At 42.3% G+C, this 14,930-nt stretch overlaps 1 protein-coding gene across 1 annotated transcript in view; it reads right to left on the minus strand.

Annotated features, from left to right (window-relative positions):
• The window catches only part of chsy1 (chondroitin sulfate synthase 1), an 80,362-nt gene extending 66,173 nt beyond the window's left edge, over window positions 1-14,189 (minus strand). Inside the window, exons 1-2 of the mRNA XM_036586446.1 lie at window positions 13,439-14,189; window positions 10,843-11,338 (exon numbers count right to left, since the gene is read on the minus strand). Coding sequence (XP_036442339.1) covers window positions 10,843-11,338; window positions 13,439-13,788 — 846 coding nt within the window. The 5' untranslated portion in view covers window positions 13,789-14,189. The remainder of the gene's footprint in view (window positions 1-10,842; window positions 11,339-13,438) is intronic.
• Between the last annotated feature and the right edge of the window lie 741 nt (window positions 14,190-14,930).

Here is a 14,930-nt window from a genome sequence, read left to right on the forward strand (position 1 = left end):
TAAAACTAGAAACTAGAAGTGTGATTTATTTCATTTGCATTCATTTGGGTCAAGTTATCTAATGAAAACACATCTGGCTCACATTATGCTTGTCAGAATACAATGAAAACTAATGAAAATTACAATGAGGCAATTATGCTAATAACTATGTCGGGCCTAATTGTCATCGGTATAGTGTTGATTTTTCATCTTTTAGACCTAAACATTGAGCTGGATCTTCTTTATGAGCCTGTGTGCGTGACAGTAATATGTAAAGATGTATGATGTGGTCTGAAGAACTCCTGACCAGACACCTCTCACTTTCAGTTCATTATTTCAGGCTTTACAGGGCGACTCACAGCAGCGCACGCTCACCATATTTCAGCGTGTAACTCATTTTCACACGCACATAGTGCAGCAATCATCAAGCTCTGTGCTGCAGATATGAACAAGGCCGTGGCTGGTGAACAGGCAAGGCAAGTTCAGAACAAGCTAAGAGCTAATTAGTGAAGTAGATATGTAATAAGTAAGAGAGGGATTTTTTAATCTTACAATTTGCTCATGTCCCCTTACTTGGGGTGCAGTCTCCATCTGGAAAAAGCCCCCGTAAAGCTGTGGTCACACTGGACTTTCGCCTCGCTATTTTCTTCCCCAGGGTGAAGTAATAATTATGGGCGGCCATGATGCATTGTGATTTCTTATCAACACAGGTCAGTGAACAGCTTACATTAAAGGGGGATTCCAACAATTTGAAATTTCTGCACGATTAAACTGTTAAGGTGTAAACAAAGTCATTCAGAGTGGTTTGTTGCAAAATGCTCCACTCTAGAGAAACACTAGAGCAGGGATGTCAAACTCAACCACTAAAAGGGCCATATTATAAAATCTCAATAAATCCATTGGCCAGCTGTGTTTTTATTTTATTTTTACTGAACATTTTGCCATGACCCCAACTGGCCACTGTTCGTTCAAAATATGCCAAAACTACAAATGGCAAAAATAGGCACTGAATACTTGAATAAAAAGATTTTGTTATATATATATAAAACAATGGACCACATCAGCTGCAGAGAACTGTTAAACCTGTTTAAATGTCCCCGAAGTACAGTAGTCTTTTTAAAACTGCTCGTCTGCTTGGACTAGAACTTTTTTTTGTGGCGCTGTCCCATAGATCGTTGCTGGGGAAAGGGTGGGAGCACACATTATGCAGTGCATGCTGGGAACTGGAGTGCAGTTCATGGTGAAATGGGCTCTTATTAACAGAAAATATAATTTTGAAGCCAAATAGGATTGTGCCACAGGCCTAACTTGGCCTGCGGGCCTTGTGTTTGACACATGGGTTCTAGAGAGTCCGACTGTCCGACTGCTCACAGTGGTGATAGGTACCAGATGTCTGAAGACTCAAAGCTCCCTTAGAAAAAGTTATAACACGATATGCTCACATATGCATTGCCGAATATGATGCCTGGCACTTTTGAGGCTGATATCCATTCATGGAGGTACATGCAGTCTGTTGCACAGCAGGAGAATAAAACAGCAAAACAACGACTTTGTTTAAAACAACTGAATTATGCAGAAAGTTTGAAAAATATCAGTGGAATTCCCCTTTGACTAGATTTTTTTTGTTTGCAACTACAAGCTACATTATTGTTAAAAATATAATGTACAATACTTGAAGACATTTGTACAACACATACTGTTTATCACAATATTTCAGGCCAGTCTGAAACACTGCTTGTAACCAGAGTGGGAATGGGTGGAGCTAACCTGCTGTAGGCTGAAGAGGTGGCATATGTAAATGTGCTGGTTTTTGTGACATCACAGAAACAATTTATTCACATTTGGCTGTTTTGCAGCTTATGTATGAGCTAGGGAGTGAATGATTCATAACAATGTTTATACACTACATCAAACATTAATTTAACTATTGTTGGTTAATATGGGCCCTTTAATGAAACGTGTAGTTCGGATTATATGCTCAGAAAAGTGTAACAGTTCTTCCATAGAAAGGAGAGACCACAGCCCATCATCTTGTTTTCTATTGGCTCACAAATTTGTGGAGTTAAAGCTCCACTAGATGAACACAAAATTAACTGCTACCAGAAGTGGATTCCTTTTATGCGTTCCTGGCTTTTTTGTCAGGCAAAGTTCATTCATGTTTGTACTGACCGCAGCTCAAGGCATGCTGAGCAACAAAGCTACTGTAAAGCCAAGCAACGCTGTGGAAATAATGAAGAAAAATCAGCCATCAGGTCAACAGAAGGATTCCTTTATATACTTCCCCTTACAGTGTATCCACATATTCAGAAATCCGAGCATTCGTCCGCACATAAACACTATGGGGACAGAGGTTCCCATTTCGGTCAACTGTGTTTTGAACTGGCCGCAGCAGCCTGGTTTCCTGAGCTGGTAGGGAAGGCTCGTATTTATGCCTGACGCTCCAAGCTCCCAAAACACTGCAGAGTGCAATAATGACCGATCTCGGATAAATCTCCAAAAGAGAGTCCATGAAAAGACCCACAAAGTACAGGATTGCAGTGGCAGTATAATTCCTGGTTTTGCCATGTAGCAAGAAATAAACCTTTTTTTTTTTTTTTGAGTGTCTGAATGTAGAGGCATTGTAGAGTACACATGTGGGAGGATCACTTCCTGTGGATTGTTCTGACTAAAAAAAAGGGGAAAAAAAAAAAAAGAAGCAAACCTTGTGTAGCACAGGAGAGGACGCAGTGCTTCTGCTGAGGAGATGCACGCACACAAAGCCCCACACAAAAATCCCCTTGTGGTTTCATTTCTGTTCTGCTGCATCAGCATGTTGATCTGAATCGCATTCAGCCATTTCCGCAACAGAGTACTTATCCGAGATCAGTGCAATCACAACACTGAAACCTTGCCTTTGGACCCAAGTTTCCTGATCTGATCCAGAGGAGCACAATCCTGTCTCAGAGCAACACTGGCAGCATCGAAGCATCAATAATAGTGCGTTATAGTGGCATCTTCTCATGAAAAACACGATCAAAACCTGCTCGACACAGCCATTTTCTTAGAGCCTCCACGTTAGACACGTCTGGGTGATGACGCAGTGTTTTTCCCCAGGGCAGGCTTCACAGTGTGATATTAAACAATACATTAGTCATTATTACAAATGACTAGACTGACTGAAAACATCCAAACGGGTTCAGTGTCTGCAATATAAAATTAGACAATATAAAAACAACCCAAAGAAATGAAATCGAATCAGTTTCTCGGGAGTGACATTCAGGGCGGTCAGTATTCATCTTATTACTAATTGAGTGATTTTAAAAAAAGGGGGTTTTAAGAAAAGCTAAACAATACAAATATACATATTTTATTAGAACAATCTAAACTAGAAAGCCCTTAAACAGAAAAGATGCATGCTGATATTAGAATCTTATCAGCATCAGCAGAAACTGCTATAAAAAAATACTAACAAAATAAAATCATCTGCACTGAGCAGATGTTAAGAGTAGCGTTGCACAACTGGAGTCAATTCCGCTCAGAAAGTGCCTGAGCTGGGGACAAAGGGTTAAAGCAGAGATTAAAGAGATCATAAACATTTCTGAGTCATTCCAGATTATAATAAGATAAAAATTAAGCTTATTTCACATAATGAGGTGCGAAGGGAGAGTGATGTACTGAGAAAGTCATTGGTGCAGGCATAATTCTTTAAAAAGGAAGCAGACAGATGTTATCTTGTTCCTCTTTTCATGAGGCTGAAGTTTGCTCCGTATTCATCAGTCACTTATTCAACTTTTCCGGTCCATCTTAAGTGACGCAGCAGTTATCTAAATGAATAATGTAAAAGCAGAGCCATTTAAGGTGGAGAAGAAATTTGAATAAGAAGCTACATATGAGCAAAATTGCAGCTTCATCCTTTTTTCCCCCCACAGCGTTTGATTTTGGTTTTGGGTCAATGTACAGATTTTGATTCCAAGCATTTCGACTCTGAGTCACTGGCCAGGAGTCGACCCCGACTGCCAGACACGCAGTCGAAGAATAGTTTCTTTCAGAATCAACTCTCCACCACTAGTTTAGACTGGGCCAACATTTTAAACCAAGACTGGACAGTTGTACTAAAACACTGTATTCATTTTACTGTGATTAAGTCTGAGAAATACATCTTATTTTTCTCTGGAACGCTAATCCAGGTAGGTACTAATCCCAATTTCTACATTTTATTAGTGGTTATGTATTAGCAATGCTATCAGCATCGTCAGGCTTTCTAGTTGCCCATCACGATAAGAATTAAATAATAAGCCCATCTTCAGGAACCTGACAGCACTCTTCGCTTTAGCGACTCCAGTCGTTTAGAGCCGTTTATGCTGGGACGAGCGGCCCTGGGAGATGAATAATAAATGATGGCACTTCAAATAAATAAATAAATAAACCTCGCTCAGCCGTACATAAGCCCTCAGAAATCATACATCAGGTGCCATGACAACGAAGCCCATTGTGCGAGGCGAGGAATGAGGAAGTAAATTAAATGAGGCTCGAGGGTTCCTCTGCATCTCTACACCATTCATCACCGCAACAGGGCTTAACTGACACGCATTACTTCACTCCATTGCCACACTTCAACAGAACGGCAGAAAGCAGCGGCCTTCTCGGGTTTGGAGGTATATTTGTGACACTGTGTGATGCAAGTGGACAAACGTATGGACAAAATTCAGGCTCCAAAGTAGCAGTGGCCGATACACCAGTTCAAGTATATCATCATGTTTATACTAAAATGCCAAAAAAGAGCACAGATAATGTGGCATACACAAAAAAGGTTAACCCGTTGAGACCACCAGTGGGTCCAAAACGCACTTCGTCATATTCTTCGTAACTTTCATATTTCATAAGCTACATTCAAAAGGAGGGTGTCGCATGAGAGCTGTAACTGTCTTCTTTCCAGTCAAATAGATGGGTAATGTAATTTTAAACCCTTATAAAAGAAGAAGCTAAACTTGCAATTTTTTTGTCTACTGTAAGTCGACCCATTTTTCCACAAACCTGGGCTATAAACTATAAACAGATGGTGTCTCTTCAGTGATCTGCTCTGCAAAAATTATTTTTATAAAATAATACAAAGAGCGTCTAAGATTTTTGGCTTTCAGCAGTAAATTAAATAAAACAATAATAAAATTAAATAATAATAATAATAATAATAAAATAAAAAGCATACAGCACTGTGTGTATGATCATAAAACACATTTTCTGTTAATTTAAGGGTATAAATAATAAAAATTATAAATAAAAATTTACATGCAGTTACTGAATAATTTGCCTTACGATTTGGTCATATAAATTCAGATGGAAAAACCAAAATATACCCTGGAGAATAAGAGGTTAACTGGAAAGGAATTTCTAGAATAATACAACACTTAACTTACAAAGCTACTACTACTAAGCAACCAATTTGGTTTCATTAATAAAAAATTATCATAATACTGTGATATATACTGAAACTGTTAAAAAAATTGAATTATGATGTACATTTCTGGCCACAACACCGATGAAATGTACTTTCGTTCATTTTTATAGACGGTATATCATAAAGTGCCTGAAACCACATTAGCAAGTCAGAGATTACAACTCGACATGGTTTGGCGCAAGCGTGTGATGCATGCAGGTGGGCAGCTTCCATTACTTGTTAGCTACATTAGCCTCGTAACTCCAGAGCAAAACTAAAGAAGCACTAAACATGTCTTTGACACTTGGAATATGGGAAATCTTAATGTGTGGCCAAACTGTCACTCTAATATCGCCATATCTCCTGCTATACTGTGGCAAACAGAAAGAAGAAAGAATTACAAGCAAGCAGCAGCCAGGAGCTGGTGGAGGGCAAGGTCAGAGGAGCAGATTGAAAGGTCCAGGCCTGCATGTGAGCATTCTGTGGGCAGCTGTAGAGGGGATTCTAGGCAGCCAGGCTTAAGGCAGGACCAGGTGATGAGCGATTAACCCCTTACTGATGACAACAAGCTCAGCATCCCTCCCTCAGGCCAGCGCTGCTCACTGTGTGCTCTGAAAGCTGTGATCTACACCACACTACAGCCTCAGCACTGCTCTCCTGGACTTCATATCGTAGTGCACTCCAGATAAGGGTTCAGGGAGAAGTCAGAAGGGTGATGCTAAATGCTAAACGGACTTCTGTCTTACTTAACACAAAATATTTCTTACTAGTTTTAGATTTGGTTAGAGAGGCACAATTTCACTTATCTTTTCTCTACCAGAATATTTATGGAAACCTTTAATATTAGCCAATATCAATGATTTTTTGTTTTACAGTAAAACCGCTTCAATATTTCACTATTTTCATGCTATTTGCTGTGCTGTGCAGTGCCTGTACCACAGCATTATATCCCTCAGCCTCAGCAGTTTGACAGGATTCATGATTTTATACTGTTTTCATGTTTATCTGTGTTCTCTCGCTACAATACCCTGCATGCATTATGCTAATACATTATACAACCATTGGGACTCCCTGTGGTGTCTATCATTTATGACTGCTAGCCTAGCCACTGGGCTACAGGCTAATAAATACAGCCAAGCTAGCATCAGTGTAACTCTTAACTCACTAAACTAAACATTGATTCTATCTTTATAGCACTGAATAGAGACTAGAGTTTTATTTTTACCCTTTCAGACATAGAAAAGAGGCCAAACTGAGGTAATGTAACTGTTACTTCCTTGCTAACTTTAGCTTTTAGCTTGTTCTCACATCTGACAAGATTTTTCTGTCATTTGAGTAATTCATTCTCTCAGGTAATCATCATTTTACCACAGATAATTGCAGTCTGTGGTTGCATTATTCCATTTTGTGCACTCCCTCAGTAACAGAGAGAATTGTGAAAGGAACGGGCAGTGGGGCTAGCCTAGCCACTGAGCTACAGGCTAATAAATACAGCCAAGCTAGCATTAGTCTAACTCTTAACTCAGTAAACTAAACATTGATTCTATCTTTATAGCAGTGAATGGACACCAGAGAGTTTTTTTTCCCACCCTTTCAGCCAGAGAAAAGAGGTCAAACTGAGGTAGCGTAACTGTTAGTTCCTTGCTAACTTTAGCTTTTAGCTTGTTCTCACATCTGACAAGATTTTTCTGTCATTTAGGTAATTAATTCTCTCAGGTAATGATCATTTTAACACAGATATACAGCTGAAGAAAAGCACAGTGTGACATAACATGATGTAATTTATTACGTTAACAATAAATATGGGCATATTCCCACCTCTACTGTCCCGCATGTTCTGTATGCGTGAACTCTGCAGGAGAATGAGTGACGTTTTTACTATGACTTCTTCAAGATACTTACACAATCAACCTCTCGCTTTCACACCTTTTACTAGCAGGAAGTCTTGAAGACCACACAAAACATACACAACTGACAGGCAAACAGACTACACATCTTCAGGGCATAAGCAAGAAGAATTTTAATTGAACAGAGAACCAGGCCACCATTTTGCAGAGCAAGCTACTTGGTCTTTGAGGTCACTTTATAAGGCTGTGCCTCTCGGAGGACTTGTCGAGACTTGTGAGGCAGTAGGTCCTTGCCGTGTCTATAAAGCACTGAAGGCAGAATGCTCTGACGCTAATAGCAGGTTGCCCAGCTGTGCCGTCTCTAACCAGCCCTGCACAGCTGTAATTAAAGCACACATCAAATGCACATTAAAGCCCCCACTGGTCCCAGGCACAGGGGAGACGCTTTCAGAAGCACAGCTTCCTATTCGGGGCCTGTTCCACCTGCCAAAAACTGCCAGCGATCTATCAGTGGGCCTCTGATGGCTTTCCAACCTACTAATTTTTCCATTTTGCCAATTCACGAGCAAAGCGCGGTCATATTTGCTGTGAAGGATTATGTACACATCTGCTCGAGCCGGCGAAGATGGAAAAGAGGTAATCTTGCCTTGACGGATAGGTTAAGTAGACTAAACGATACAGGAAGACTTATTGGAGATGAGAAGAAAGTATGCGATTGTGGCTGAAGAAGAACGAGGAAAAGTACCACTTCCCATCCCTGAACATCTTCACACAGCGAGGAGAGAGGCAACGAGAAGATCCAGCCAAAGTGCTAAAAGCTCAAATGGCATGCCAGTCAGATATCAATACACTTCAACTGCTTCTTGGAAAGGTGAGAGCGAAAAACAGCAGCTCCATGAAAACAAAAGCTCAGCTACTGAGGTCTGACCTTGGCATTTCAACCACAGCGCTCAAAAATGGAGAAGAAATCTGGAGAGTCAGAGTACTAGGATTAGCTCGGCCTCTGCATTCGATGACTTGCCCACCCCCGGTCAGAGGTCACTCCTACGAAAGGTCAACGGAACACTGATGCAGAGGACTTTCCCATGAGTCACTGCTTAGTGCCTTTCTTTCCAATCCTTAACAGGGGTCGCTGAATAGCTGAGACTGTCAACACAGGCCTGATAGTGGACAGAGTTGAGTTTAACTCAAGCCTAAACAGCTGTAGGGGTTATGGGAAAACTGTTCTACACTCTTAAAAATGGAGGTGCCAGGGTTCTCTGGAGTGATGCCATAGAAGAATCACTTTTGGTTCCCGAATGTTCCAGAACGTTTAGCAACTCTTAAGTGCAGCATGCCTAAGACTACACATGCCTTTCATGACCACAGAAATAAACCTATGTACACACTTATATTGGCTTATTCCAAGTATCAGTGGTCATAAAGTCTGCTTTTAACAGTTTATGTGATTTCACTTCACTAACACTTGTCGGAATAAGCCTTTATAAATGTTTACCTAGGTTTATGTCGGTCCATATAGATTTGGTTCAGGCTTATGTAGACTTTGGGTAGCCTTAATACCTGAGTCGCAACACAGGCCTGAAAGTGGACAGTCAATTTAACTCAAGCCGAAACAATTGTAACAGTTATAAAACTCTACTACACGTAAGCATTAAGGTGCATAAGGGTTCTTTGGAGTAATGCTATACAAGAACCAATTTTAGTTCACTAAAGCAGTGGCTCTTAAGCCAGCCCCCCAGGGACCCTCAGATGGTCCACATTTTTGCTCCAACCAAACTCACAATGCATAAGGATAGAGCAAAAATGTGGACCGACTGCCCTAAAGAACCTTTGGAAATACTTTACTGAGGGGCAGCATTCATAAGGCCTACATAATTCACATAAACCTGTGAACATTTAGAAATGCTTATTCAAACAAGCGTCAATGCTGCTTTTGCCAATTTTGATATGATTCCACATTGTTACAACAACTGACACTTGTTGGCAGTAATTCTTTATGAACGCTTATATAAGGCTATGTTCTCATGACAGCTGACTTGAACCTACACAGGCATTTATGAAGGCTTAATCCAACAAGCGTCAGTGGCCATAAAGGATGCTTTTGTGATGCGACTTCACTGACGCTTGCTGGAAGCCTTTAATAACACCTATGTAAGTTTGTCAGTTACCACAAAAGGCAGGTGCTGTTTATCCTTAATAGCTGAGATTCTCTGCTTTTGACAATTTAGATGTCCAAAAATGATGTCTCTATAAGTTTATGTCAGTTGTCATAAAAGGCTTATGTGGGTGTTGAGTCACCTTTTGAATGAAACCCTTTAGTAAGGTGTTTCTGAACTTTTTACTTGATGTAATGAAATTCTGTAAATGAGATGTGCAAGTGTATAGAACATCTGGTCCTAGACCAAACCTTTTTTTCTAGAGCCATACTTCCAAGCCTAGAACCATTTAGAAACCGACCAGGACTTGACATGTCTACATCTAGGCTACCCACATCCACACAGACACGTAGAGCTGACTAATGCAACAGCAGGTCCTCATACTTAAAAGAGCTGCTGTGCACCTTAAACAGATGTTTTTTTTAAATTACACTACACTACAAATAAAGACCATGCAGCTCTGAATGAACCTACTATGAACAAATTAGTTATTGCTGAAAATCTAGCAGGGCTACTAGATAAGCCTTTGACAGTAACTATTATGGTACCTTGGATTCACCTTAGAAGCTTGTCTGTCTTATTCACCTAACAGTTCCGTCAGTTTCCACTTCAGGTCACCACCAATAGTTCACGCTGTGCATGAACGTATTTATTAGCCCATCTCAACCAACCGCTGACAGCTCATTTTGTGTTGATAGAATCATCCACCATTTAAACACTAATGCACACACACAGCACTGGTATACAAGAGAGTTGCGATGGTTAATGGCTGCCAGGGAGCAAAGATGGTGAGGGAAGAAGAAGAAGAAAACACTTTTTTGCAAAAAGCTGCAACCTATAATTTCCAATCCCTCAAATTGCAGTTCTGCAAGTCTGTTAAAAGAGCTGATTTTAGAACAATGTGCACTAGAAAGCAAGCGTCTGGCGATTGGACTTTGGATTGCGGCAACATTTCTCGCTTTGATCGTTACAATGTGACCTTGTATTCTCTCTCCAAGAGTAAAATATCTCCTTATTAGAAAAAAGAAAGCATTCTTAAAAATTCTGTCTGACTGAGCAGCCTGTGATCAAAGCGCCGCTGTTTGCACCTTCTCAGTCTTTTGCTTGTGGCAGGATCTTCGCTTATTTCACGATTCAGGTTTTATTTAAATTTGAGACTCACGCCAGAGATCAAAATCTAGGGCTCAACTAACAATTACTTCTACAATCTATCTATAATCTATCTATAATTATATGAAAAATCAACTAATTGAATCAGCTCTGCCCCTGTAACAGTGCCATCATCAAGTTCTGACATCGAAACAAGCAGTTTTTTTTTACTTAGACCACAACAAATCAACAGAAGCCACGGCCCCTATGCTTCCTATGGTGTATTAGAATTTATCAATAAATGATACATTGTTGGCATGCAGCCCTACTCCAGCTGTCCATCCTACCCTTCACTCACCTCATATGACCAGACACACTGCACCCCAGCGAATCGGCGCACGCAGCGCCCCACCTCCACATCTTCGTGGGTGGTGTACATCTCCTGCAGGCACTGGCGGATGTGGGGGACCATCCGGCGCAGCACCTCGCGGCTCATGATCACGCCCGGACCGCCCATGCAAAAGTTCTCACCGGGCTCCAGGGCCAGCTTGCCCAGCTCGTCCCGGGCCCCCATCCCCGTCTGGCCAAGGAAAATGGCCTCGCTGCTGTTGAGGCTCCTCAGGAAGCTCTCCAACCGGTCGCTCTTGATGTAGACATCATCGTCCGCACGCATGAACCACTCAAACTGGTCCAGGTAGTGGTCATGCATGTACTTGAGCATCATGAAGGACTTCTTTTGAGGCGGGTAGGAATCGTCCACGTTCTTTAGGGCTACAATGGGGATGGGAATGGAGGTGTCGGAGCCTTCGCTGGAGAAGAACTCCACTTTACCTGGAATGGTTTGGGCCCAGGTCCTACACAACACACAGAGATTAAGGAGAGTGAGCAAATGGATCTTTAGAACAACCACAGCTTGTGAATAACTATACTTTTTATCATAGAGTGAATCTATTCTATTCAGATATGGTTGATCACAATACAAGCCATAATATTTTAGGTACTGATGTTGGATGATCAGTTCTGGACACTCCAACTCATCCCAAAGATACTGCATGGAGCTCCATCACTCCAGAGAACACAGTTCCACTGCTGCTTGGCCCAATGCTGGAAAGATTTACACCTCTATTGGTGATGCTTGGCATTGGGCATTCTGGTGGTCAGTGCTTTTCTACTGAAATTATACAAGTTGAGCGTGCTCAATATGAAGCATCATTGGCAAAAAACTAGTGGACAAAATTCCACTCCTCTCTCCTTTGTTGCAGTCATCTGAGGCTTAAGCTGGGGATGACCTTGGGCACGCCCAGAGGAGAAGGTAAGAGCATGTGGAAACTTTCACATGAAGTGCTGCTTTTGTCCTGCTAGTGCACACGGCCCTCACTTCTCCACACACAAAGTCCATGCCACTCTCAAACAGAGAATATGAGGATTACAAAAACGCCATTCACAGCGGATTACATGGAAGCACTGTGTAACTCAATGCTTCGAGGTAAACCTTGATATGAAAATGAACTATTATCTGTAGCCTCTATGCAAAGTGAGCCTACAGTATGAGGGTTATCTCTTAGAGCAACGCTGCTGCAAAATAGGTTAATCATAAAATCAAATGAAATCTATTCTGGGCTTGATGTGAGGCCTTTTTAACACAATATCCTCTGAAAACAAGACAAGAGTGCCTTCTTCAAAATGCATTAGTGTGGCCCACATGACTGCATGTAAAAAGACAGTACTGTTTGGACAGCATGCTTTCTTCACAAGCCAATATCTAATTTTACCCTTTAAAAAAAAGCACACAGCTCCACAACCCCTGCCACTTCCCAGCAAGAGACACTGATAAACACAGAAGATCACTCTGGACATCATCACTTTGTAAATAAAGACACCGTGAGAAAAGTGGTGACCACTCCAGGGTGGGGCATGCCTTTGTGGCTATGTACATTGAGATAACATTCAGAGATAACCTATGTTAGAGCTGAATGGGTTGAGCTCACAGATGGAGGCAGACAGGAAGAAATTTGGCAGTTTTTAAGCAGAGCTCACACTGTAAGTCATTTGAGGACGCAGTAATCTAACTCGATCGTGTTTAGGTGTGACTAACATGTGGACGGAGGGACTTTGGTGGACACAAAAACTAGCTACGGCTACTGCTTAGAACACACAGTAACCTGGTACCTTAAAGGAAAGCTCCCCCACTTTCAATTAAGTGCCACATAATTAAATGGTTAAGATATAAGCAAAGTCATTCAGAGTGGTGTGAAACGATCTGTTCTAAAGAATCATACGGAGTCAAATTTGTTTACAGTAGTGGTGACAGGAACCAGATGTCCACCTCTAAAAGCTCCTTCACAGAAAGTTGTTAGGACTACACTACAGCTTTGTGATGAAGCTTTGGTCTAAAACATCTTGTTAAGGTGTGAGTCAAAGAAAACTTTTTTTTTTTCTGACTCTCCGCTATTTTCCATCATCAAGAGTCCATATAGAAACTCAGAAGACACGTGTACGATCACTAGTGGTTTTGAATAGTAAATAAAATGGCTATATTTGTGTTGTAAACGTGGTGACCCCGGTTCCTATCACCACCATTTTCTCTACAAATAAATCATTTTACACCAAACCACTCAGTGACTTTATTTACACCTTAAACATTTAATTATCTGCAACTTTTGAAAAATCGGTGGAGTTCTCCTTTAAAGCATCTTTTGCCTTAGGGGCTAAGTAAAGGACACAAAAACGCATGGCCACATGTTAGATCTGATAAGAGAACTCAGCCTAGCAGCTAAACGCTGAATTTTTGGCGTGATTGTCCACTTTTTGTCCAAAACATCGTCCATTTCTCGCGTCTTGTGGCTCATATGTGTGCGCTTTCTCATTATTATTAGGCTTTTACCCCCTTCCACCCTGAATGCAGCTGCCTCGCTTTTGTTCCCCCTCTTCTTTTTCCCCCTTTCCTTCCTCACCTATACGCCGCCACGGCTCGGTTATCTAGGTACTTCTGGGCCGTCATAACGCCGACGAAGAGGAAATGTCCAGCCTTCTGACCGGATCTCTCCGTCGGCAGGGCTGAGTGGTCCGGCGGCGGTGGTGGCCACATCAGCAGACCGCCGTGCTCCCTCCTCAGCCCGGCGCCTCCTCCTCCGCCTCCGCAGCCCGCCGCTCCTCCGCTTCCTCCGAGCACACTCGCCTTGCGTTTGTGTCCCGCTTTCTTCAGCTCGGTGGCCCGCGGCAGAATGAGCCTGGAAGCCAGAGTGAAGCCGACCACCAGCCCCAGAAGAACGCTGAACCAGGCTCTGCGGCTTCTCCCAGCCATCCCCCCCAGCTTTCTAATCTCCACCTTTCCTTTTTTGTCTCTACAGAGTCTGTTTAAGGAACCGTGTGCCGGTTAAACCGCAGCAACAGCGGCGGCGGCAGCAATGTGGGTGTCTCTGCCCCGCTCCAGCGCCCCGCACTCGGACTCTCTCATGGCAGGAGAGCCGCCGCTGTCTGTGGCGCTCCGGCTCCGGCTACTCGTCCACGTTGCAGCACGGCAGTAGCGCTCTCCGCATGCCAGGCTGAGCTCCAACACCTCAGTGAGTGAGTCACAGGCTCGGACTGAATCTGCCCCCGTTTCGGCCTGAGAGCGGCGCTCCGACCCTCCAGCGCTGCTCTCTATCTCTCTCACTCACTCAGATCGCCATCAGAGCTCCGACACGCAGAGGAGCCAAACGCTGCTTCTTCTGCTGCTGCTGCCGCCGCTGCTGTACATACAGGAGGCGCGTGCAGAGCACACAGCGCCCCGCACCGGCCACCAGCCGCCATCACAGGGCACGCGGGGGGAGGGGAGTTCATTAAAGGGCCCATATCACGGGAAACTCAGTTCTCCTTTGATTTTTGGAAGTAAAAGTGTTTCAGACCTGCGCAAAACACACTAACACACCACCACCACCACATCAGTGTTGCTGCAATGCTGAGAATGACACACCACCTAAATAGTACCTGCTCTGTGAGGGTCCATGGGGGTCCTGACCACTGAAGAACAGGGTAAAAGGGGGCTAACAAAGTATGCAGAGAAACAGATGGACTACAGTCTGTAATTGTAGAACTACAAAGTGCACCTATATAGTAAGTGGAGCTGATAAAATGGACAATGAGCGTAGAAACAAGGAGTCATAATGTTATGCCTGATCGGTGTAAATATACATATATGTATGGAAGCAAGGAAAACAAATAGAGCCTTATTAGTATTATTACCTCATTTATTTCCAACTATTTATTCACACACACACACACATGCGCACACACACACACACACACACACACATATATATATATATATATATATATATATATATATATATATATATATATACGAATAAACTTCGTCAAATAAATAACAAAGACTAGAAGTAATTTCACAGACGTTGAAGAAAGAAGAAGAAAGACAAAGAAAAAGAACAAAGCAGCAAAATAATG

The sequence above is a fragment of the Colossoma macropomum genome, unplaced genomic scaffold (genome assembly GCF_904425465.1).
Source record: "Colossoma macropomum unplaced genomic scaffold, Colossoma_macropomum, whole genome shotgun sequence".
NCBI lineage: Eukaryota > Metazoa > Chordata > Actinopteri > Characiformes > Serrasalmidae > Colossoma > Colossoma macropomum.